At 42.4% G+C, this 24,956-nt stretch overlaps 1 protein-coding gene across 1 annotated transcript; it reads right to left on the bottom strand.

The window, feature by feature from the left end:
• Positions 1–2,968: 2,968 nt before the first annotated feature.
• On the bottom strand, positions 2,969–18,289 carry FAM168B (family with sequence similarity 168 member B). Its single transcript, XM_065748173.1, has 7 exons — positions 18,234–18,289; positions 12,553–12,633; positions 8,782–8,865; positions 7,379–7,521; positions 6,380–6,557; positions 4,950–5,079; positions 2,969–4,539 (listed from the first exon to the last, which is right to left on the bottom strand). The coding sequence occupies exons 2-6, from the start codon at positions 12,620–12,622 to the stop codon at positions 4,967–4,969; spliced, it is 588 nt and encodes a 195-aa protein (XP_065604245.1). The 5' UTR covers positions 12,623–12,633; positions 18,234–18,289; the 3' UTR covers positions 2,969–4,539; positions 4,950–4,966.
• Between the last annotated feature and the right edge of the window lie 6,667 nt (positions 18,290–24,956).

The raw sequence follows: 24,956 nt of genomic DNA on the forward strand, positions 1-24,956 counted from the left end.
AGGATTTTGGGTTTTTTCTTTTTTTTTCTTCTTTTTTTTTTTTTCTTTAAACACAAATGGACCCTTTCTACCTACCTGTGGAATTCAGATGTCGAAGTGTTATATTCTACATACAAAAGAAAAGGTTTCCTTGTCCCCAGATAAACGCTGCTCACCTTCCCTCTCCTCTCTCTGCAAAACACACCGTGCCTTGTCCCGACACACACCCCAAACAGAAAAGTCCTTGCTACCAGAAAGAGCCTGATGCTCTCTGAGGTTTGCACAATCCTAACTCTGCTGCAGTTGTTCCTTTTAATTGTCATTCTAACTCAACAAATCTGAGGGTTTCTGCAAGAAGCTTAGAGCTGATAAAATGCAGAATCAGAAAGCTGATGCGTTACGTGAGAGCAATCTCATTAAGCTTAAATCTTCACTGTTTTCAGACAGGTGCTCACAAACACTTCAGTTGAGGATTAGTGGATTGCTTTTGACCCTCAGCAAACACAAAGGTTGGCCAGAGACACCTGCTGGAGAAAGCCCTACGTGGACCGTGCCGACTACCAACTACTGCACATCACAATTCAACAACCACAGCTGTCCCCTTTCCACACGTTCCAGCTGAAGCATCACTACTGCTCATGTTCCTAACACAGGAGATTTCACATACAGGGTATTTACCGTTCTCCAGTACGACTTTTAAGCCTGGAGTTAAGTGGTGGCATCAGCTATTCAAGCAAAAATATGTTCTAAACCCAAATGAATGGTGTGCAATACCACGCTTAAACACTGGGGAGCAATTCCAAGCCAGTTCTGATCATTTCTTGCTCGATACCTTAAGCAAGCTGCCACCCAAGTGACAGTGAAGCCAGAGCATCTTGTGAAGAGCAGTCAGTGTTGAGTATCCTGGTATGCAACTCTGCACCATAAAATATCTTCACACAACACCAGGACACTGTGGTACTTACAGTTTGTTTCTTCCTCCCGTGGATGAAATGATACGAGCAAGGGCTAGAAGAAAGGACTTGGTTTTCCTCCCCATCTACCACTGCATCTAAGCTTTTAACTTGCATAGTACACTCAAACAGAAGCTTTCATGAACAGCATTCCTGTACGCCCCCTAGAAACTTCAGACAGGAGATGGTTACAAGCATAGCAAGACCTAGTAGCAGGCTCTCTGTTCTCCTTCCAATTGCCTGGTTAATATCCACCACGCCACTGACTAGGGCTACATGCTGTTGGTGCCGATTATTAGCTATTTATATTTTGCTGCTGCTACATTTAAAAGACATTTTCATCAGTTGTCACTGACATAGGGAATACTTCAGTCTTTAAAAAAATTATTTCACCTAAATTGAACACTTGAAATTTGAATTGAACCAAAAAAAAAAAAAAAAAGAAAGAAAGAAAAAGAAAACTCTATTTTGGACTTCTCTCTGTTATTGCTGCAACAGTTATCTTCAGTTCCAGGTTTGAAGTAGTACTTTTTTTTAATTATATAAAGCTGCCATAAAAGTTTTTTCTTTTTTTTTTTCTTTTTTTTTTTTTTTTTTAAAGAGAAGCTTGATCTGAAATGTCTCTACGGCACGAGCTCCTTTCACTTCAAAGAGCTCTCGTGCAAACATACTGCACATTTATTTATAAAGGAATTCTAAGTAGGGAATGTTATATAAAAAGCAGGAGAGAATGTTTCCTAAGACCCTCGCTGTGTAAACGCCTTTTAATGGTGTACAACTTCCCCCACCACTGCTTTATATCCATGCTTTCTACTATTTGCAACAAAATACCATTAAGATAGTTATATACACACGCATACTCCCCTCCTGCCCCCTCCACACTGTGCTTTTGGTTACTTCCCATATCAAACTGCTGGAGACATGCTCCACCCTCCCAGCAGATGATAACCCATCAAAACTGGAAGGTGTGGTATCTTTTTTTTTCTTTTAAAAGGAAAAAAAAACAACAACAAAGGTACAGTTTCCCCCTCGTGGATGAATCCCATAATGCAACTTAGGAAAAAAAAAAGTGCTCAAGTAAGTGTGACTGCCTAGAAGTTACAGAACACTACAGGGACCAATTCCAGGATGGCATTTAGGAGTCTGACTTTAGAGCAAAGATACAGGATGCTGTGCTCATTCCTTAACTTCTCATCTAACACAGTATTCACGGAAGTTCACTCCTATGATTTCCAAAGCTTCAGTTCATAGGTGATGAGACAGGAGACAGCAAAGCTCTGAGCTCGTTCTGTGCAGCCTCTCCTCAGTAGAGCACTGGTTCACACCTGAATTTCTTGTTAAAGTCATGCTGATACAACCAAAATGTCACACTACTTGTGAACTGCTCAAACGGCCTGGATTCGTGCTCACTGTACTACACAGCACACCTGGCTCATCAAAGCTGCAAGCCTACTACACGAAAGGAATCGTTGCACAGACCTGACCCAAGGCAGTACAGATCCCAATGGTTTGTCTGGGGGCAATTTTCTGCTCCATATGGAAATCCCTAAGCTGCAGTAAGTGCTCACGAGTAAGGTTTAAAGTACTTATTTCAACATCATTAATATTCAAAGCATTAAAACTAAAGGGGCTGTCCTCTGACAGAGATTCCTGAAAAATAATCCTCAATTTATCAAACAAACAAAAGAAAGTCTTAAAAAAAAATAAAATACATGGAGAGTGCTTATTGTAAAAAATAAAGTCACTGAAGGCTCCAACCCCAGTTCACAAGTGTCCCACCAGGGCAGAGTACTGAACGGCAGCATTACATCAGCACTGATGCTACCCCAAAGTAGCTGCCAAATCTATAGAGGAGCAGAACACCCCAGAAAAATTAGAGAACTTAAAAAAAATTATCACTTCTGAATGGAAATTACACTACGAGAACAATACAGCCTGATATACCTCTGTGTAAACGCTTAAAAGGGAACAACATTTCGTAATCGTTTGCTGCGTAATTTATTGCAGGCAGAATGTATATAAAAAAAAAAGTTGCATTTTTGTTTTCCAGAATCGTTAAGTCAAGCAGGTTTATGAAAAACCTTGATTTCGTGTGCAACGTTCAAATTTGAAAAGTTAAAATCTTCCTGGTAAGAATTTTGGTATACAAATGGGTTCTAAGGCTAGCCCTTTATCACCACTGCATTTGCTTTGAGGTACTGTTTTAAAAAACTGAAGCTGCAAGAAAGAATACCAGAAATGACTCATTGCAATGAAATGCTGATCTGCAGTCAGTCTTATTTTACGTCTTTCCAAGTGCAATTTAGGAAGTAAAGAGAGGAAAATGCTACAAATACACATCAAAACGCTGCAACTGCTGAACGGCTCCGACTTCAATTACAAATGTTTTCAGGAAAAAACAGAAACCAACCAAACTATGTGAAACCTCTACGTTCTGGCAGCCCTACTACAGCGTATCCGTAGTCCATACTGCAAGTAGCTAACGAAAACTGTGTTAAAATGATTTGTTCCCCTTTAACATACTCATCAGGCACACCAGCTTTCCTCAGGATAGCATGCAGCTGAACTCTCCGTCTGGCATAGAAAGCCCTAATACTTCTTTAACATCAGGAAAGCACACTGGGTCAACTGCACCTAAGTTTGCAACTGACTACAGCATTCTTTAGGAAAAACAACAGGGATCTCCTGAACTGAGATCTGAACAAAAGCGTTTTTCTATCAGCCTGCGTGGCAGTCTCACTTTGACACATCCTGCATCGTATGAAAGGTAGTACTGGATATGTATCTCCCCAGGGCATGCAACTCATTTCACAGGTCGCCTCCTATTATTCCTAAGGGCAAGTTTTGCCTCAAGGAAGTTTGCTTTATTTACTCGCACACACAGCATTACCTTTGTCGTTCTGATCCTTGAGAACAGCTCTATAACACTGAATCCATGTAACAAAAATATAAAGGTATGAAGTAAACTAATTGCGTGCGGGGTTCCTACAGCTTTTCTGACTCATTTTCCAGTCACTCCAATTTAGAACTTGAATTTGAAAAGAATACATCACTTAAATTAAAAAAAAAAAGTGCCCCTTTTAAACTGGCAATCCCATCAACCCAAAAAAGGTTGAAGCACTTATCTACTGTATCTTATGGTAGTCTACAAAGAAACTCACTTTCATGATTCTACCTTTTAAGACCCTGCATACATTACAACAGTGCATTAGTGATACAAGTTGGAAAATACTTCTCGATTCCTTTGGATTTGCATATGATGGTTTTTGCATCAGTCACTGCAGGTAGATTGAGCAAGCTTTGTTTTTGTGTTTTAACATGCATTCAACTAGATATGGATCAGAATAAATTTATACTCCCTTTTTATCATTATAATCAGCTAAAAAATTGCAAGACAGTCCACAAAACAGGATTTGCTTTAAGACTAACTGCTGGAGTTCCAAGATGTAAGATATGCAGCACTGGAAAATCTTCAGTGATCAGGAATTAGTAGTGTTTAGCCAAGTGTTGAAAGCATTCAGAAGAAGAGTCCTGGTTGGAGGCATGAGGGCTTCAGCACCAACTTTTAAACCTCAATTTCTTGATTGCATATCTCCCATCTTCAAACCTACATTGAGGGGGAGGGGAAGGAAGATATTCAATTCAGCGAGATACTATTAGAGTGTGGTAAGACATCCTACAACTGTATGCACCACAGTGACAACACAAACACATCAGACATTCAGAAGTACCACACTGTGCTACTCCAGCTCTCATCCACTGAAACCTACAGGCCTATCTGTTAAAAATTCATTACACTGATTTTCTCCCATCGTCTGTGCTGCAGCTTTCTACTGCCCTTAGTAGTTTTGCCTCAGAAGATGGTGTAATCTTAATGAGGTTTATCAGAACACACCTTTCTACAGCTACCCTAAGAAGCGTGAGCTGAAGCTTACCAGAATTTCTCCCAAATGAACCTTTATTTACTAATAAATAACAACAACAACGAACTGCTTTCAGTCTTAATCAACAACTTACACTGACTGCCAGGATGATCACCACTGTGGGGGCACATAACTATAGGTTGGTGTTCCTGGAGCCCGATATGTGGGCATAGTAACTGGATGAGGGGCTACTGGAGTTGGGGAATGAGTTGTCAACAAAGTTCCTAGGAAGAAAAAAAATATACATATATTTAAAAGTACACACAGATTCTAGTACAGAAAAACACACAGGAGAAAAAAAATATTACAGCTTGCTCATATTCTAATTTAAAATCACCAGCATCATTTTGCACTCCGGACCTAATCTTCCTTCAAACACTGAAGCAACAGTATCATTTTGATGCTTAGTCCAATGCAAAGATGCTCATCACTTACAGACAGCTTTAGCAGAAGCCGTGCAACCTAAGCAGATTATTCAATGAAATGCTTTTCCCCACAGCCAGCATTACATGCCAGAAGAATATTTGATGGTAGAGATAACTCGACTGACAAATCAGAATAAATTACTTCTTGTTTGCATTAGCACAGCTACAGCTTTTTACAGACAAAGGGGGATACAGAAACAGGCTGAGATAACAGGATCTTAACAGCCTTACTCTGCAGTGCTTTGTAATAATAAAAAAATGCCTGGCAGAAGCTTGCCCACACACAAAACTCAAAAGACTCTACTTAGTGCAGTTTGTGAAACGTCACTTCCCCACATCTGAGATTTCCCCAGATTAAATGATAAATCTGATGAGACAAAAACCAATCTGGAAACAAGCTCGTGGCACTCATGTTTTTAATTACCAAACTGAGAATCATTTGAGACAGTGTGGACATTTCTTAGTGAGTTACACTGAGTAACAACAGAGCACAATAGCTCTCAGAAAAGACTCACATATGAGCCTATGTAACAGTTAAACAACATCATCCCCAAAACTCTGTAACTCAAGGACTGTGGAGTTAGGGAGCCAGAATTCCTAACAAGTGCCTGTGACAGAAAGGGCCCCCGTGCAGTGCAAACACTGAATGTTGTATCTCAACACACGGAGAAGGGCAGGCAGAAAGCACTGTGTTTGGCTCAGCCTTTAGAGGTCACTGTCTTCATCTAGGTACAGAGAAAGGTTTGGAGAAGAGGAATTCAGAGCCTTCACATGGACTTGAAGCAAAGGACCCAAAAACACGTGAAATTCCATATACACGAAGTTAGCATCTCACTGTAATACTGGTATCAGAAATAATAACACTAATATCCTCATCACTACAAATAATTAAAGTATCACTGGACAAGTAACCAGATCTAGGCTGGAGCCAGTGTGAAGATGTGTCCCAGGATGACCTACAGAAGGCCCTTCTGATAGCAGTAAGTTTATGACTCTGCAAAGAACGTCTCTGGCATCACATTTTTATAACACAGTAATGTTTTCCCTCAAATAAAGCAGAGCTTCATCAAGAAGATGTTAGGATTAGAAGCCCACATACCTGCTGACATTGCCATAGTAGTCCCAGCCACCATCCCCATGGTGACACCATTTCCTCTTGGTGGTGGAATAGGAGCAGGGTACATGGTTGCTGGCATGCCATTAGGCTGCACAACTGTGGTGTGGTGAATTACGTGGGGTGGTGCTGCATATAAAGGCTGTGTGTAGTAAGTGCCTTGCTGTTGAGAAAAAGTAAGTTCAGCCATTACCAGGTACGTTTGGGAGAAAATAAACATATATTTTCTTTCACTAGCAAATTTGATAACATTTAGCCCTTCGTTTTAAGGCATTTAGTGTAACATTTAATAGCAGAGGCAAATGGAGCTCTCCCACACTGACTGCATCTCCAGCAATAAGGTCTGTTTCACTTTTTTATACATTAACATATGAAACAACTTCTTTCATAACTTCTTATTTAATGGCTTTTGGTTAAAGAATCCAAGGATTCTGACAACACAAATACAGTAAGCAGTCTGAATAAACCCTGCTACACGCTCGTTAATCCCCTTCAACTAACACGTGTGCCATGCAAAATTTCCTCTACAGAAGCATCTACTTTTCCCCCAAACACTTTGTCTTCATTCTGTCCTCACTAGCAGTTCTCGACAGTTTGCCTTTTAAAATGTCCTCAACAATTTTCAGGAGTTTTTAAACCAACTTGGTAACTCCCTAAACCACATCAGACTTCCTAAAAAAGATCAGTGCAAGCTTATGACCATTTCTGACAAAATGCTTCAGCTTCTAGCATTCATTTTTAAAGCTACTGAAATTAGTCTGTCTTTAAACACTGAACATGTTATCAGTGAGCAGAGAGTAATCGCCACGTAAGATGGAACATAAAAGTGCACATACACATAACATCATAAACTGCTGCATTATGAATTCTCACTGCTAGCAACTAATTATTCTCTTCAATCCCACAAAGTTATGAAATACGAGCAGATATTGCAAACAAAACACTATCCAAACAGATAAGAGCTTTTTGGTTTAGATCACTTACCTGTGCATATGGATTCTGCTGTGGATAGGCACTTCGAACTGGATACACAGCAGTCTGATAGGGATTTGGTGATGAAGAATACGGTGGGACTGCACCACTAGTGGGTGAACAAGACACTTTATAAGGAGTGCCTGGTGTATAACCTGGAAACAAAGGTAAATCTGCATTAAAAATATGAAAAAAGGGTCAGTACACTGCTTTACAAAGTCACAAGCAGTAACTTTCTTAACTGCTGATTTCCTTTATCTTCCTGTGAGTACTTTGTAGCCTAGCTTCAGTACCCACACACAAGTTTAATATTTATATTTATACGTCTATATAACTTACTGGTATCATATGTACATAACACCTGACTGTCTCCAACTAAGAATGGAAAGTTACTGTACTGTTGCATCAACTTGCTTTTCTACTCACTGCATTTTAGATGAAAAGTGGGTTTGGATTTCAGTAGTAGTATCATTAAACATTTGGATTCAGTATATTAGACAATATTCCTGCACGGAAGTTTGGGACACATTAATATCAGACCAGCCCTCAACACTCCCAGTACCACAGTGACAGAATACAATGAGTAGCTACTTTCTCCAGAATAAGAAACACCACAAGGAAAACAATTTCTAAGGTGAGAACCTTTCTAAGAGCTCAAAATGGGTTTTCAGAGAATGGAGATAAAAATCTGCCACCTCCACTTCAACTGAAGTTTACTCATATTTGCTTGTCATTTTCTGAACTAGCTAAGTATGAAAGATTCTACCTTTAAAATATCAACACTGTGGTTCCCTGCAACTGCAAACTAGACATCAAAGGCACTTGAGCATCTTTAAACTTCCTTTTAGTATACTCCAGATGTAGACATACCCTTAATAATCACTTAAGAACTGTTTTTATGCATTACAGTAAGATAACACACCATCACTTTCATTCTTATTACAAAGACCCCAGAGTTGGTCCCTGCTGTACATATCCTTGCAAAAATGGAGCTGCTCCTGACAAGTAGCAACTGCTGGCTCGGGCTCCACCTGAAGTCTCACAATTCTTCCACAATTCCCACAGCCCTCATCAGAGGCACAGTCCCAGGATTTCATGAAAAATACAAAAGACCTATGAAAATCAACACTGCTGCCACAGTACGTGGCAAACTACAACCCCTAAATTACACTATCACTTAATGGCCAGAGTGGGAATACAAGCATGTTAGCTGAAGCACTCAGCAGTAATGACAAGGGTAGTAAAAAGCAGCCTTGACCCACTCCAAGAAAGTTCCTGCACTCTGACAAAGTCTCAGGTCTCACATGGGCCACAGTGTAGGTGTAATTGTAAGCCCCAACAGCTTCTCCTTATTCTTAGTTCTTGGTTTGGTTAACTTCTGAATTTCAGAATTTCAACACACCTATTGCACATACCTGTTTGGAAGGTAGGATTTGCTCCAGGATACATGTTAGGGGAATAGGCAGGAGCAGCTGCTGCATAGCCCATTGGGAAGCCAGCTGGAAGAAAGAGTATGTGCAAGTTACTTTCTAGATCAAATGCAAAGCCCAACCAAACTTTATTCTTCCTGTGCACCTTTTAATTGAGATGAGCTAGCAGATGCCTTCTGATTGCACTTTCTCAGTGTGCTCTTATCTCAAGCCACCTGAAGCTGAATGTTAGCTGAAAGGGACAGCTCAGGAGTCACAAAGGACATTCTCTTCAGCAAACCTTAATGCTGGCCGTGCCATTCTTAAGTTACTTAGACAGCAGAAATCTGCACAACCATTGCAATTTCTCTAAGTTTTATGATGAAAATGTTCATCTGGTGACAAAACCCCTGTAAGTCAGAGCAACTCTGAGTTTCCAGAGAGACATCACAAGCAGAAAGCACAAAGCAGCCTCAGGCAGCTCAAAATGCTTGCTATTCTTGATACAAACACACTACACTCAGGTGTGATAGAAGCACATCAGCACTGTGCTATGATACTCAACAGAAACAATAAGTGATCCAACCCAGACAACAGCAAAACGTAGGGAAGTGCTTCTGCACCAGAACTCATGAACCACTAGGGCCAAATTATTGTTATATGTTGGCCTCTAATATATGGGAAAAAAAAAACAACAACAGGCAACAGATATCTGAAAGATATAACGTTTACTAGATTTCAATTAAATGATTTCATGTACAGGTTTCAAATTCCATGGATAAAAAGCAATGGCTATGCACATGATCACTGTCAGTTTTAAAATGCTTCTCACCTTTGCAGTATTTGGAGTCCTCAGAGTTACTCTTTGCAACAAAAGCTGTCCTTACCTTGAGACTAAGCACCCTTAGTTTTGTAAAGCACTCTGCAAACCTATCAAGTTACATCCAGCTGGCATTACTGTTAGCTTGATCCACACCGACCACTTCAGAGAAGCATTAAGCTTAAAATCAAAGATAACTTTTCAGTGTTAAGATTAACAGCTGTTAAGATTTCAAACTCCCCAGATCCTAGTGAAGGTCCTCCATACAGCTCTACACCTGACTTCAAATCTGCAATGTTATTTCTTGCGTAACTTTTCAGTTCTCCATTCTTTACCCCACAAAGAGCCCTGAACCAGAGAAGTGCAGTTACACCAAGCAGCAGCTTTTACTTCTAGACACAAGTTTTAATCCACATGAGAACATTTGGATATTGATTCCTTGCTACTGTAAACCAATCCAACAACCTCAAACAGAGATAGTGCAATACAAGTAGCTATTAAATATGCAACAGCTTTACAAACACAGAGCCTTCAAGTAAGACATTCCTCCTAGCTGTGAGCTCATTACTATCTATTACCATGCAATCCATGTAAATTCAATGATCCTGGAAGGAGAATCTGTAGTTTACATATTAGTAGAGGCAAGGGAAAAAGACTTAAGTTGTGCAATTATTTTAAAGAAAAAAACTAAAATCATAGAATGGTTTGGGTTGGAAGGGACCTTCAAGATCATCTAGTTTCAACCCCCCCCCCCCCAGTCTACTTTTCATTTTACAAGATGTTTTGTGTTTATCCCATGGTCTTTAAGTGAGAATGAGACAGCTCAGTGAGCTTCTATCAGTGTCATGGGCAGAACTAAATGACTCAGGAATCACACTTCTGGAAAGTGACTACCTTCTGCAGGCAAAAATGTTAAGCCTTGAAATACAGCAATTCAGGCACATTTATACCAGCTTTCCTTAAGTTCCACGTATTTCAGTTATGACAGTTTATGGCAATGCAACGACTGGTACATCTATCCATATATATATACAGACAGTATTATCTGTAACTTTCATCTTATATTCTGTTGTTCTTATGAACAGGTCTGCAATGGTCCATTTTCCTAAGTAAATGGAAGTAGTACTACTTAGATAAGACTACGTAATGACTGAAAAAGCAATGTGTGAACAGCTCTAAGTACAAGAGAAACCCCAGTTAACACAATCTGCGTTCAGACAAAGGTGATAAAAATACCATTTAGTAATAGTATACTGCTGTATCTAAAGAGATGTAGCCAGCAGGGCAAGGGGGGAATACCTCTCTTCTCTGCCCTTACGAGGCCCTACCTGCAGTGCTACAACCAGGCCTGGGGCCCCTAGCACAAGAAAGAAGGTGAGCTGCTGAAGCAGGTCCAGAGGAGGCCCACAAAGATGCTCAGAGGGCTGAAGGACCTCACCTATGCAGAAAGGTTGAGGGAGTTGGATTTGTTCATCCTGGAAAAGAGAAGGCTCCTGGGATGCTTCATTATGGCCTTCTAGCACTTAATGGGAGCTTATAAATGGGGGAGAACTACTTTTTATAAGGTCTGATAGCAATGGGATAAGGGAGAATGGATTTTAACTAAAAAATATGGGAGATTTACACTAGATGTTAGGAAGAAATTCTTTACCTAGATGGCTGTGAGGCCCTGGCACTGCTGCCCAGAGCTGTGGGTGCCCCATCCCTGGAGGTACCCAATTGCAGCCTGAGCTGGTGGGGAGCAGCCAGCCCCTGGCAGGGGGCTCAGAATAGATGATCATTGACATCCCTTCAAATCAAAGCCATTCCGTGATTCTGTGACGTACACTGTAATAATCTTTATCTAAATCTAAAGAAAGCCTTGAAAAAAAAAAATCAATTATGAATATAGAGATAATTGGACTGTAACTGACACTGCGTAACTACTGCTGCATGCCTTACAATGAAATTATTCTAGCCCATATAGCCAATTAAGATGGAAAGTAAGACCATCCTGCAAGACCTGCAGTTACTCAGTGTCAGTTTTACAATTTACAAATGAACTATTTCAGTCACTGAGTAGATTTAAACACTGCAATACAGGACTTCTTTTACCTCTCAATACTGTCAAAGAAATTAATAAACCCACACTAACCTGAGGATAAAATAGAAGTACCTGAAAAGGAACTGATAGATAGACAGAAGGGCTTACAGAGATCAAATCAAAAGCAAACTCACTTACACATCAGCATTTAGAAACGGGAATACAAAAATGGGAAAGGAAAGGAAGAGCTCCAGTACATGACTTAAGTTGCAACGTAAATTTAAAAACTGTAAATCAGTAGGAAAACCTAGTACAAAGATTATTAACTGCTGTGCAGAGTGACTTCCAGATCCAAACACAGAACAACCTTCCTGTGGAAGCAACACATTTAATACATAAAATCACAATACATAAAAATTGGGGTTGATCTACCATAAAGACTTTCCTACAGAGGAATAATTCACTCATACCACACATGTAGGAAAGGCTATACCAAGAAACTTTGAAATGCTGTGAGGCTTGCTTCACATAGGAAATGCTTCTTTTCAGTCTCCTTGGAAAGTTTTGTCTATCCACACCTAATTATTGTCTTATTAAACTTCTGGACTACAGAGACATCAGAAGCCAGAATGCTCACACCAAGCATGAGGTGAGAGTGTTAACAGTATCAGTCAGCTAAAAGCAGAAACACTGGCTCCTCTTCCTGCAGGGCATAATTGTGTGAGCTCCCAGAATAAGTGACTTTGGGAGATGTATTGTAATTATGAAACAGTACAACTAACACAAGTCTTGAAATGCCACTTTTTAATTTAAAAACAAAACAAGAAACCACAAAAAAAGCTCACCATACATGAGCCCACCTGTGAGCAATTATTACTTGATTTCAGAGACTAGCAGACCAATGTTTAATTAAAAACAAAAATAGGGAAGTTACCTGGATAACCAATTCCTTTGGCATTTGCATAGGGAACCCCAGAAGATCCAGGGCTATACACAGGATTCATGATTTCAGTAACTATCAGGAAGAAAAAGAAAAAAAAACAAAACATATTTACTCAAGTACAGTGAAAGCTTGAAAACTCAGCAACCAAAACGTGAGCAGAATTGGAGAAAGGAAGAAAAGGAATAAAAAGCAGCAATTCCACTTCTCACATCAACAGAAAACTGTAATTAAAGATCAAGACAAAGTCATTGCAGAATTACATTTCACAGCATCACTAACTCTCAGTCAGCTAGAGAATCTCTCACCAGCGAAGTATTCTCTATTGCAGATCTTGCTTTCTCAACAGTTCCACCCCAAAGAGCTTCCCCGGGGCACTCAGCTCCAACAGCCCCTGCAGGAGCAGCAGCCTTCCCACCAACCTGCCATTTACCATCTACTGACATTGGTTCCCCCCCATTCTTCCTTGAAGCATCCAGCCAAGGGATGCAAATACTCACCGTCAGTTACTACTGGCAGTACAAGACTGGGATTACAATTTTTTTTTACCACCATCAACAGCCCAAGTAATGTAGAAGCAAAGAGGAAAAAGGCCTTCATTTGAAAGCTAGCTCCTTATAATTTGCTGCGTTCTTCAGAGCATGAGGTGAGCTGGCAACTGGCTCCACTCATTTCTGGTTCTGTGTATGTTCACACGCCATAAAAGTACCTATAGTTAGCACTGCTGTTAGGAATAAAACCAAGCACCATTTTCAAGTGGAAAATGGTGTACATAACCTTGAACATAAACACCAAGGCAAGAAAAATGGCACTGAAGATGTGCAAGTCTTCCTAGTAAGTCTGTACATCTAGGAACACAAATCACCACATCAGAGCTCAGCAAGTGCCTCCTGCAAGAGTATTGTTTGCAACTACTTCTCTAATATTTTACCAAAAAAAACCCTATATTTTAACCTAACTCCCTTCAGCCTTCTCGTTTTCTGCATATATTTTCAGCTGCTGTAAGTGCAAGTGTCAGTTTGTCAGCACAAATAGCCTCTGATGGCACAAGATGAGGCCACGCTATGAAACCAGACTTTCTCACTACGTGCTAATACCTGGTACTTGAATCACTTCCTCTTCTCCACCTCCAGATGCACAATCTTGAAGGAATTGTGTGTTCACTTACAGAGTAAGTTATGGCAGCAATCTGAACTAAGTTTAGCAGGATAGATGCCCTGATAAACCTATGGTAAGAAGCCACAAGCAGTTTGCTTTCTAGAACAAGTAACACTAAGAACAGCTCTGTAGCAAGAGTTTTACTATAGTTTATTTGATTTCATTCAGGAACTAAGTGAGTTTTAAGGTCTCTCCCAACCCAAATCATTCTGCAATCCTACAGTAAGGACTCTAACATATCTGAGAATTTCCAGCCTTCCCTTATTATTTCCCTCCATCTTCATCTCATTTGCACCTTTGTTCTTCTTCTGCTGTTGGATTTTGCCACATTTTTGCCTCTAAGCTTATAGAATCTGGGAAAGGCTCAGCCTTCAATTCGAGGAAGGATACACCCTTCTACTCAAAGCTAACTTTCTCCCACAAACCCATATCCCTACAAATACCTCCTTTCAGTCCACATAACTAGAAGGAAAGAAGACCCTTTAATCACACCACAACTCTGAGTGACAAGAAATAAGCAAGAAACAAGCCTGGCAAAACAGCAGCAGTGTTCTATAACTATTTAGGTAAAACAAACAAAAAAACAACTATTAGGTCTATTACTAGTCAAAAACCCCAGGAGAACCCACACGCATTCTGGGAGACAACTTTAACTAAAGCCATTCAAAGCTGAACAGATGGAAAACCAATCAAAAAAGTCAGGCAACTCAGACTTGATCTAAAAGTGGCAATTAAGAAAGGGCAAAAACCATGGCACTACAGCTTGCAAACCGACTTAGTGGAAAAAGTGGTCAACTTCCACTTGAAATGAAACCATGCCTTGAAACTTACAGCCACTTATCTCAACCAGCACAGTTAAAGCGTGTGCACATGCATACAAGCACATCTTCAGCTGCAGAGGAATGGGATTTTGACTACTGCTGCTTTTGCACTGAAACACAAGCAGAGAACCACCCACATGCAAAAGGAGCTTACAAGTTTTTATATTGCAGACAAAACTTCTAATCCAATTCTAATTTAAAATAATTCTTTGCAGGCCTGCTCCAAAGGACCCAGCATGCATCAACATAATTACACAGCATTACCCAATGGTTGCAATCATCCCACCCTCTGTGTATTTTACTTGGAAGTGCATCTGTAACACTGGAACACAGAACCCCGTGGCCCACCTTTCCATAAGGCTTAAAGCCCACATCAAACACAGGCCGAAAACCACGCTTCCTGGGGGTCACCTCAGACTGCTTTTCCTTTCTGTTGGCATCCGTCCGAAGCATTCTCATGCTAATGTGTATGAAAATATGGCTACAGTGCACCACCTTTATATAAATTGTACAGAATTAATTGCACATAAATTACCCAGTCAACAAATTCCTTCAGCTGATGTGGAGCTAATCATATTTATTAAAGATACTCTGATTAGAAGACTTGTGTGCTTGGCAGTGGCAAATGCTTCACCTTCCGTCCTTCCCCAAAGCCAACAGTTCTGCCGAAGCCTGTCACATCTCATCTTGGGGCAGACACCAGGGTAATCATCCATCCTCCTTTTAGTGCCACACTTCAGGGAGCTGAGCACAAAGGCCAACTGCCAGTAGTGCTGAAGCCCCAGCACTCCAAATGAAACTGTCTTTTGCACATTGCTTCTTCCTGCAACAGTCAGTGAGCACACTTCTAGGAACGTTTGCTTTTTGAACTTATTTTACAGAGAAGTACGAATGCAAAAAAGGAACTGAAAAATCATTGACACTTCGTGCTCATGTTATTATCATCCTATCCCAGGACTGGGAGAAGAAATCTCTCAAGTATCTTGCCTACCATGTACCCACTACCATTTTCATTCTTGCAAGTTAAGCAGACTCGTGTTAAAACACTACAGTACCTCACATCTGTCCATCCCGGAGTACTTTGGGAATGCTCTCTGCATTCACCTCCCTCGCCCTGCTGGCAGCCCTGGGTACCACTGGCTTTCCTGGACACAGGGGCACAAATCCAGTAGTTTGAGAATGCACTCTGCATTCTAAAAGAGGAACTCGTAAACAGTCCTCGAGCAGATGTCAAGTTAACTACCATCTTTGGAACGTTCAACATTTTTCCTGTTTGACTTCTAGGCAAAGCTTCATAGAAGCAAAATTCCTGAATGTCACACAGTCCCAGACCTGCAGGGGTTGGAAGGGACCTCTGGAGATCACCTGCAGTCCAACCCCAGGAGGTAAAGCAGGTTGCACATAAAAGCATTCAGGTGGGTTTGAACATCCCCAAAGAAGGAGACTTCACCATCTCTCTGGGCAACCTGTGCCAGGGCTCTGTCACCCTCACTGCAAAGAATTTCTCATATTCCCAACGGACCTTCCTGAGTTTGTTTGTACCCCGTCTTGTCACAGGGCACGACTGAAAAGAGCCTGGCTCCATCTTTATGACCCCTGCCCTGTAGCTATTTATATGTATTGATAAGAATCACTCTCAGCCCTCACTGTTCCAGGCTGAACAATCACAGATTTCTCAGCCTCTCTCCATCAGGGAGATGCTCCAAGCCCTGATCATCTTTATAGCCCTGCACTGGACCCTCTATAGCAATTCTCTATACACTGGAGAGCCCAGAACCAGCCCTAGTACTGCAGATGTGTCCTCATCAGGGCAAAGCACAGGGGGAGGATCACCTCCCTGAACCTGCTGGCATTAAGGGGTACTACTAGCCTTCCTGTCCACAGGGCCATAAATCCAGTACTTCTTACTCTAAAAAGATATTTATATCCACCGCTACACAGCAAATAAAATTAGTTGGTACACTTATGATTTTCAAAGGGCAGAGAGTGATTACAGAATCAGCTGCATTAGTGTCTGTCAAGACTTCAGCTACTTCAAGGGAGGGTCTGACATCAGCAGGAATTCAACACTTCCTCAAGTCTTCCCACACAGCATAGGTATTTGCAGGCAGCACATGCTACATTTCTTCCATTCAATCTAGGAGCCAAAACAGTTAATTTTACTAAACATTACCCCTCATTTCAAATAGGACAGGGACCTGTGAACATCCATGATGGATCAGTGCTTACAAAGAACTGCTATACCTCCTGCTCCCAGCATGCAATCCTGCTCTGGCATTACCTCTCAAGCAGCAAGACCAGCACAGTCCGTTAGCAGGATTCTGGCTCTGTTGGAGTTTTCTGCCTACCAGCGTGAGAAAGCTGAGACACACCACCAAATGCCTACAACTGCACTGGTTGCAACGCAAGACAAGGAGCAGGCCCAGATAGCTGAAGCACAGCCTAGAGTGGTAGAACCACGGTCTGGAGAAGGACAAGTAACACACAAAGCAAAAGACAAAGCTGGAAGCACCATTCACAAGCAAGATTTCCTTTGCTGCTTTAAGACATCCCTTCCACAGAGGAGAAGGAACACCGATAATCATGCCAGTTTCTGATTTGTGTGCTTGTGTACATGCAGGCATGCATTTTCTTACCTTTTAAGACCAAGCAGGAATAAACCACTCAAGGGTTTTTAATTAATTCAGACCAATAGCATTCCTATCTGCAAATCTATTCTACTAATGCTTTGGTTTTTTTTTTTTTCATTTTTAAAGGCTGAATAACAGAATAGAAATAGCCATACATTAACAACAATGGCACTTGTGCAAACTGTCAGAAGGACTGACATAGTGTGCCTGTGTACTGAAGACGTAGCATAATTAGCTCCATTTATCATCTGTACAAAGGAAATCTATGTGTAAAACTTAGTATCCAGATCCAGCTGGTGAACCAACTTCATTTGTACATTATGGCATCCTGGTCTTCCAAAGCATCTCAGCAACATCAGCAATGCCTTTCACTTTAAAAAAGAAACAAACACCCAAACAACATCCATAACTACAGAAAAAACTCAAACAAATGGATTAGTATTTCTTGAAGCCTGCAGCTTCTTGCTTACCGCTACTGCACAAGAAGAGGACATATACTAACACCTATTCTTGCATCTCCAGCGTAACTTGGGGCTCACAGATACAAATATTATTATTTGAAAGACGTGGAACAAAGTTATCAATTCCTCAAGAGCTTTAGAAGACCCTCTATTGCCAACACTGAGCACGCTCATCAACAAGGAGATGCACAGACAACTTAATACTGAAAGATTACAACCTCGCTACATGAAAAAAATCCCATTCACCACATTTTGGATGCGCCTGCAAGCTCTGCTCCTCAGCAAATCGCTGTCCCGCAGCACGCATCCCTTCCGGCAACGAGATGAAACCGCCACACATCCCAGACTCAGAGGGATTCACCGGCGGCTTCCAGGCCGCTCCGACACCTGCTCCGCGGTAACCTTCAGCACGGGCCCGCCCGCCCACCGCGGGACAACGGCATTCCCCTCCGCGCTGCGGGGTGCCGGGCCCGGGATGACGCGGCCGAGGCACGGCTGGCCGCGGGCCCGCCCGAGGCGCCCTTACATAAGGGGTGGCGCGGTCGGAGCAGCTCCGGAAGCGGTGCCACTCGCGGCCGCGTCGGGCCTCGGTGCCGGGTACTCACCGGGCTGCGGCGCTTCGTGGTGGCGGTCTCGGCTGTCTCGCTGCGTGCGTAGTGCGTAACGCAGCGTGCGTACGTGCGTGCGCGAGGCGGCGGCGGAGGGGCGGGGCGGGGCCAGGCAGCGCTGCCTGCGGGGCGCAGTGGCCGCCGGGCAGTTCCAGCCGCTCCGCGTCCGACCGCAACGAACAACTGCGCAGCAACGCGGCGGTAACGTCACTTCCGGGGGACGGGGGGGGGGGGGGGGGGGGGGTGCGCGCAGCCCGAGCGGGGCAGGGCGCCGCCGTCACGTGACCGGAAGGGCTAGGGTGCTGCCCCCGGCACGTGATGCCGCTTGCCCGCCTCTCCGCCGCCATTTCCGTGGCTGGGCTGAGGGGCGGGCTGCTGGCTTTGTGCGTTGTGACACCGAGCTGCGTTGTCCTCTGGGAGGCTGGCTGGCGGTACGGTGCTGCTAGCTGTGCTGACAGCCAATAATGGCCTCTTGTCTCCTTGTTAAGCTGGCATGTGGGGTGACCTGCGCTAGGAAAGCAGTGCAGGTGGCAGCTTGGAGAGGCTGAGGCCCTGTCTGAGCTGCGCCTTAGGAGGAGAGCGATAGATGCCTTAAACAGCATCGCAGTACCGTTGGTAACTGAGGCACTTGTGGCAGTGCTCAGTGCAGTTTGATGTCTGTTGAGGAAACATGACTCTGCCAGTGCCTGGAGACAGCCTGCACGAAGGGCATCCAGACACAGACGAGCAGGGCTGTTAGTTCTGTGAGGCTCTTCACAGGCACTGTGACTAATGCTACCGAGAAGGATGGGCAGCTGCCGTGAGAATGTAGCTGATCCTGGGTTGCACGTGAACATGTGGGATTGTGATGCTGGAAAGGGTGATCAAAAGCAAACAGTGCAGCAGATAGGCAAATGGCCAAGTGTCACACGTCTGTTGGGAATTGGTGACTGCGCAGCAGCTCTGTGCTCGGACAGACTGGCAGTCTGGCTAGACAAAAGTTACAGGTGAACCAGCAGCTACTTGCATCCCAGCAGTGAGGACAATACCAGGTACCACCATCAGCTTTTCCTCTGAGAACGGCTCAGTTACAACAGGCTGAGCTCTGGCCAACACACAGCCCATACCAGTGGGCACAATGAATGCTCCCATACAAGGGAGCACCTGAATGAAAGATCCAGTCAGCCCTGGGAGCTCAGGAGAGGGCAGTTCACATGTGTGACCGTAACAGGTGGAGCCAGGCTACACCTCTCTTAGACCTCATTTAAGGACTGACTGCTGCTGAGGAAAGATCTCTTGTTGGAGATCCCTCTTTTTGGAGTTCTTTCCCTGCGAGCCTAGATCCTTGGAGACAGGTGGGCATTTGTTTTTCCTTCCTTTTGTAACATCTCCTTGTTTGCACTGGTCCCTTTGCCTTTACAAATATAAAGAATGGAACTGATTTTTTAAAAACTAATAGAAATGAAGACTTCTTAACCCTTCTGATGTTTTATCTCCTACACTGTCATGGTTTCAGTATTAACATGTACAAGTGATAATGTAGCAGAGCTGGAAATGGATTCACATCTTGCTGTCATTTGTGACAGAACATTTTGTACTTTTCTAATTACCCTCATATGCCTTTCTCCTTTTGTAATAAAATATTCAGTAATGCAGTGGAACTGGTCAGTCACAGAAGAACACTACAATGAACAAAGAGGTGTAACATTGACTCTGGCTACATTACAGAAAGATCTCTACCTTAATCAGCGAGGCATGAGTGAAAGTAACAGTGACTCAGAAAGGTGGTCTGCAGCACTTCATACAGCATAGTACTTTTTCCTTTGATTGTGGTTTGTTTGGGTAAAAGGAGAGAGACCTATTTGGGGAATGAGAGCTCATAACTGCTGCAGCCACGCTAGCGATACAAATTGCTTGAGAAAATGTAGTTTACACTTCAACACATCTCTTGAAGAAGGGTCAAGTCTTAGATACAAGAAAATGACAATAAAGGCAGTAAAGGGAAATATACCATCTGTAGAGGTATTTGCTCTGAAATTAATTATTGTGTTTTGTGAAATATTACTTATTTTTGAAAGAAAAAAATAACCCCCAACCCCTCTGATATCTTGTATTGCCAGAGATTTTCTCAGCTGTCACCTGGCTCATCTGCAACTGTTTGTACTGCTCAGGGAAACACATACCTTCCATGCTTACGTGCACTTGCCCTGGAGAGAGCTGCCTTGGGTAGCCACTCAGTGGCTGCTAGAAGCTATTGCATTAATGTGACAATTACTTGCACCTGGGTTTACTGGTTTTCATTGTTTCATAGCACTGCTTACACAGAGACAACTCCTTTCCTGGATAGGAGCTGAGTGATCACAAGACACTGGAGAGTGACACAGATCCAGACTGGCTGAAGGGATGTCCCAACCCATATGGCATCGTGCTCAGTAATGAAAGCTGGGGAAAGAAGGAGGAAGGGGGGATATTTGGTGAGATGACATTTGTCTTCCCTGTTACGTATGCTGAACCCTGCTTTCCTGTGTGTGGCTGAACGTCTGCCTGCTGATGGGAAGTAACAGATGGGCTCCTTGCTGTATTTTACTTGTGTGCAGATTTTGCTTTACCAAGTGAGCTCTTTACGTCAACTCATGAGCTCTCACACTTTCACTTTTCTGGTTCTCTTGTCATCTTACCTGGAGAGTGTGAGCAAGTGGCTGTATTGTTCTGAGCTGTCTGCTGGGGCACAAGTTGGTATATCTTGATTAAGAAGTGGGTTTGGAGCAGTGTTGATTGCCTTCAGTAGGACCGGTAAATAAAATGAATCATAAGCATGTCTCATGTTTTATTTCCTCCATTCCACTCCTTTCTTCACCGTTCAGATGCTCTTCTCATGGTCCTCTTTATTTTCTCCTGTCTCTTGTTCAGCTAGATCAAGATACCATCACTATAGACCTTAGAACTGTCTCCATCAATAGAAATCTTCATTGTGGTTTTGTTTTTTCTTTTAATCTAATACTTTGAGAACCAAACATAACTCAGTGGCTGAGCCAAGAAATCTTCAAATATGTTATGATTCTCTATAAGCATCTGCCAGAATCCTGCTGACACACAGAGCACATAAATGTAGTGTGACACTTTCCCCAGTTCTCCTTTCTCATTAGTGGACACATTCCTTTTTAATAAGAATTCAATTTCTTGAGGTTTATGTGTGGCGCACGTGCTTTTCCAGAATCACACGCACATCACAAATATATTCATCAGGTACACAAAAACAAAATGTGGGCACCAGCTGTAGCACAGATTTAGCTCAGATTCAGGAGTGAAAAATGTACTATTCAACAGAACCATTATTTTTGACTCTTATTTTGTGAGCACCAGGAGTATTTTCCCTCAGTGCCTACGTTCTGTATACCTAGCATAAGTATGAGTATGCCTCAGCTCTTTCTCTCAGTGATTTTTTTTTTAACAGAGGTTCAACTTGGTTCTAAATTCCAAATCAGAAAACAATAAAAATAGTTAATATGTGTAATTAAATAACCAGGCTAAATATTATTTCCATTGTAGTGGAGAAGAAATATGTACAACAGCAAACATGGTAACAACTTGATAATAATCCAAAGCAAATATCCGAAAGCCAAGAATGAAATCAAAACAGAATTTGGAATGCATGTAAATGTCAGTGCCTTGTAGATTGCTCAACTCTACTCTGTGATTACACAAATAAATATAAACCCATTTGGTGAAATCCTTCATCTCCTGGTTAGATTTCTTAGCCACTAAATGGTAGCAGATTAACTACAAAGCTACAGATACATGTTTAGTGTCGTTCAAACTAGCATCAATAGGATATAGTTCCCAAAGAGCTTTGTAAAATCATACCTTCGGTCTTGCCCTGTATTTGCCTGAATCAAGAGTACAAGGGAGAACGCTTGGAAGAAGAAGCCAATTAATGTTCTCTGTCATCAACCTGTCCCCTTTTATCCAATGCTGGTGTTTTGCAGAAGAGAAAATGTGGATACTCGTTTGGTATTTCCATTTTTGAAGTGTGTTTTAAACACATCTGATGTTGGCAGTTCTTGTTAACGGCGCATTTCTTTTTGCACAATTGTTTAATTTTGGTGTACTGTAGGGATTTTTCTGGTTCTATTTTTTTTTTCTTTCACTGGAGAAATAATTTGCTGTTATGAGCAAGGGCTGTGCTCTGGAATCTGGGGTTATAAACTGTTGCTATTTACGCAAATAAATGTAGGACACGTACATTTCTTTATAGAATAGACTGAGGAAACTAGGATAGACTTCATGTTTGTTTATCACATGGAATGGTGGAGGAGCCAACATCTGAACTCAAGTTTGCAGATAGTGATGCTCAGCACTCCGTGCTGCATGGGTAAGGGATTTCACAAACTAATCACAGTAACACCCTACTCCATTCTCAGGTTCTTCTGTTGGAAAGCAACTGACAGGTTTCCAATATTGACTACTTAGGTCAAATAAAAGCTATGCTCTTGATTTATAATTCCATGAGAAGTGGTATTCTCAGTGTGTAAGCTGGATGGGATGGATGGAAACAGAAGAGGACTGACTAATTTTGCAAGGCATGCAATTTGGAAGGTGCAGGGAAATGGCTTTGTTAAAACCATGCCGTGCATCCTTACTTGGCAGAGCCTTTACACACCTGTTTAATGTTAACCACTCGTGCAAGTCTCACCAGGGAGACTTTCTTTCTCTCTCTTTGTGCTTTCACTTTTCGTCTCCAGCGTACACTGGACCCAAGCAAAGGCAGTGGGAGATCATTTGCTGTTCAGAGCCACAGCAGCAAGCTGATGTCACTTGGGGATAGAGCACGTGCAGCCAGGCAGCACATGGGAGTCCTCAAGGACTACACAGTTCTTTATGCAGATGGAGATGTAAGCAAATTCAACCTGTGAATTACAGAAAGTCAAGATTGGGTACGTGAGAGCTGAAATTTTTCAGAGGATTAAAGCTTGGCCAGACATGGGTTAAGTAAGAGTAGGACAGCAAAAAAGCCATGTCTGTGACAGCAAGGCATTGGTCCATGTGTCCCACAGAATGAATGTCCCAGTGTTTGCCAGTGGAACAGCTGTAAGAATCATCTCCCTGAAGACAAAATATTGTTCTCTCCCACAGTGACCTTCCTGGCTACCAATGAAAACCATGCTCAAACTTCACAGTATCAGTGCAGGAGAAACTTCTGAAATGGAACTCAAGAAATTGTAAAGACTTATACTGAATGTGCCAGAGAATGTTCATCATGCACACATGATGTGCATATGAGTGTGTGCCTGTACATGTACACACAATGCATACTTACACACATCCTGTGCTACTGCATCACTGAAGATGCCATAGACAGAAATATCCCCGAATAAATAAATGTACTGGTAGTAAAATGTAAGAAAACAGAGCTGGATATTGCAAGGATGTTAAAAATGTGTGAAGAATGTTCAAAGAAGCTGAATGTTGTGTGAAGTTGACTGGGTAGTTGCTATTTACAAATGTGATTACATGCTGTTACCATGGAAATGTGGGGTGGAAAATAAAAGACCAGTGTAGCTTCATCTTGAAGCAACTGTGACTGGGAGGAAAGCAAAAGCTGGCATTCCTCCAGGAGCAGAATAAATGCCTCCTAAAGAATGAGCAGTATGTTTTAGATGCTATGCAAAGTTCTAGAACTCCAAGCAAATGAAGATGAGGATAGGATGATAGATCTATAGATCCAATGAGAATCTATAGATCTATAAAAATCTTATCACAGTACAATTTATTCTTTTTCCTATGCTATTTACTGCAACGATAAGTACTGAATATTTTTTTTAAGTCTGCTTCAAGTTATTTTGTGTTGCTTCGAGCACACAGTCTGCTTATATCCCCGTGTACATCTTTCTCTTATCTGTGTCTCTGCTGTGATGATGTAATGAGGGAAGCATGCTCTAAGGATGTGACTTTTGGCTCAAAACGAGCTTCAGTGGAACAGGTTGCCCAGAGAGATTGTGGATGCCCCATCTCTGGAGGCACTCAAGGCCAGGCTGGATGTGGCTCTGGGCAGCCTGCTCTAGTGGTTGGAGACCCTGCCCACAAAGTGGGGTTGAAACCAGTTGATCTTTGAGGTCCTTTTTAACCCAGGCCATTCTGTGACTTCTATGATTCTGTGGTTCCTGAAAACTACAAATGACACAGGGAGATGGCTGCTGGCCCCGGACATTTTTGGAACAATTTTGAATGTGGATCAGTTGGCAGCACAGTCAGAAACAGTTATTCCTGAATAAAAGATGCACCCAGTGACACTGTAGCCAGCACTAAGGCTGAAGATCAGAAAGCCACACAGATGGTACCATTTGTCTGTCTTCTGGGAATCATTCTGGTGCTGAGAAAGCCCTTCTGAGACAGATGCCCATAGTCACAGAGGAATCTGACTGCAGACACAGATGCTGCACGTGGCAGTGTAGTGTTGGACCCGTGGGGTGCTCCAGGTGTCTGCACTGATGGGCTGGCACAAGGGCTGGGTGGTCATCACTACGAGTTGGAAGTTCCACTGAAGGTGTGATTAAAATCCCGATTCGAGCCTGACTCTGAACGCAGTAAAAACAGCACTCTATCTCAGTCCCCTTCTCTGGGGCTGGGAGCTGAGCTCTGCTTGTCCCACTAAGCCCCGCATTCAGAGAATGGCAGCAAGCCAAGAGCTGCTGGCATGTTCTCGTACACCGACCCTTAAAGAGGAAATGTTTGAGCTTCTTT

The sequence above is a fragment of the Cyrtonyx montezumae genome, unplaced genomic scaffold, assembly GCF_038088225.1.
Source record: "Cyrtonyx montezumae isolate F1298 unplaced genomic scaffold, pur_monq_1.0 scaffold_5, whole genome shotgun sequence".
Taxonomy (NCBI): domain Eukaryota; kingdom Metazoa; phylum Chordata; class Aves; order Galliformes; family Odontophoridae; genus Cyrtonyx; species Cyrtonyx montezumae.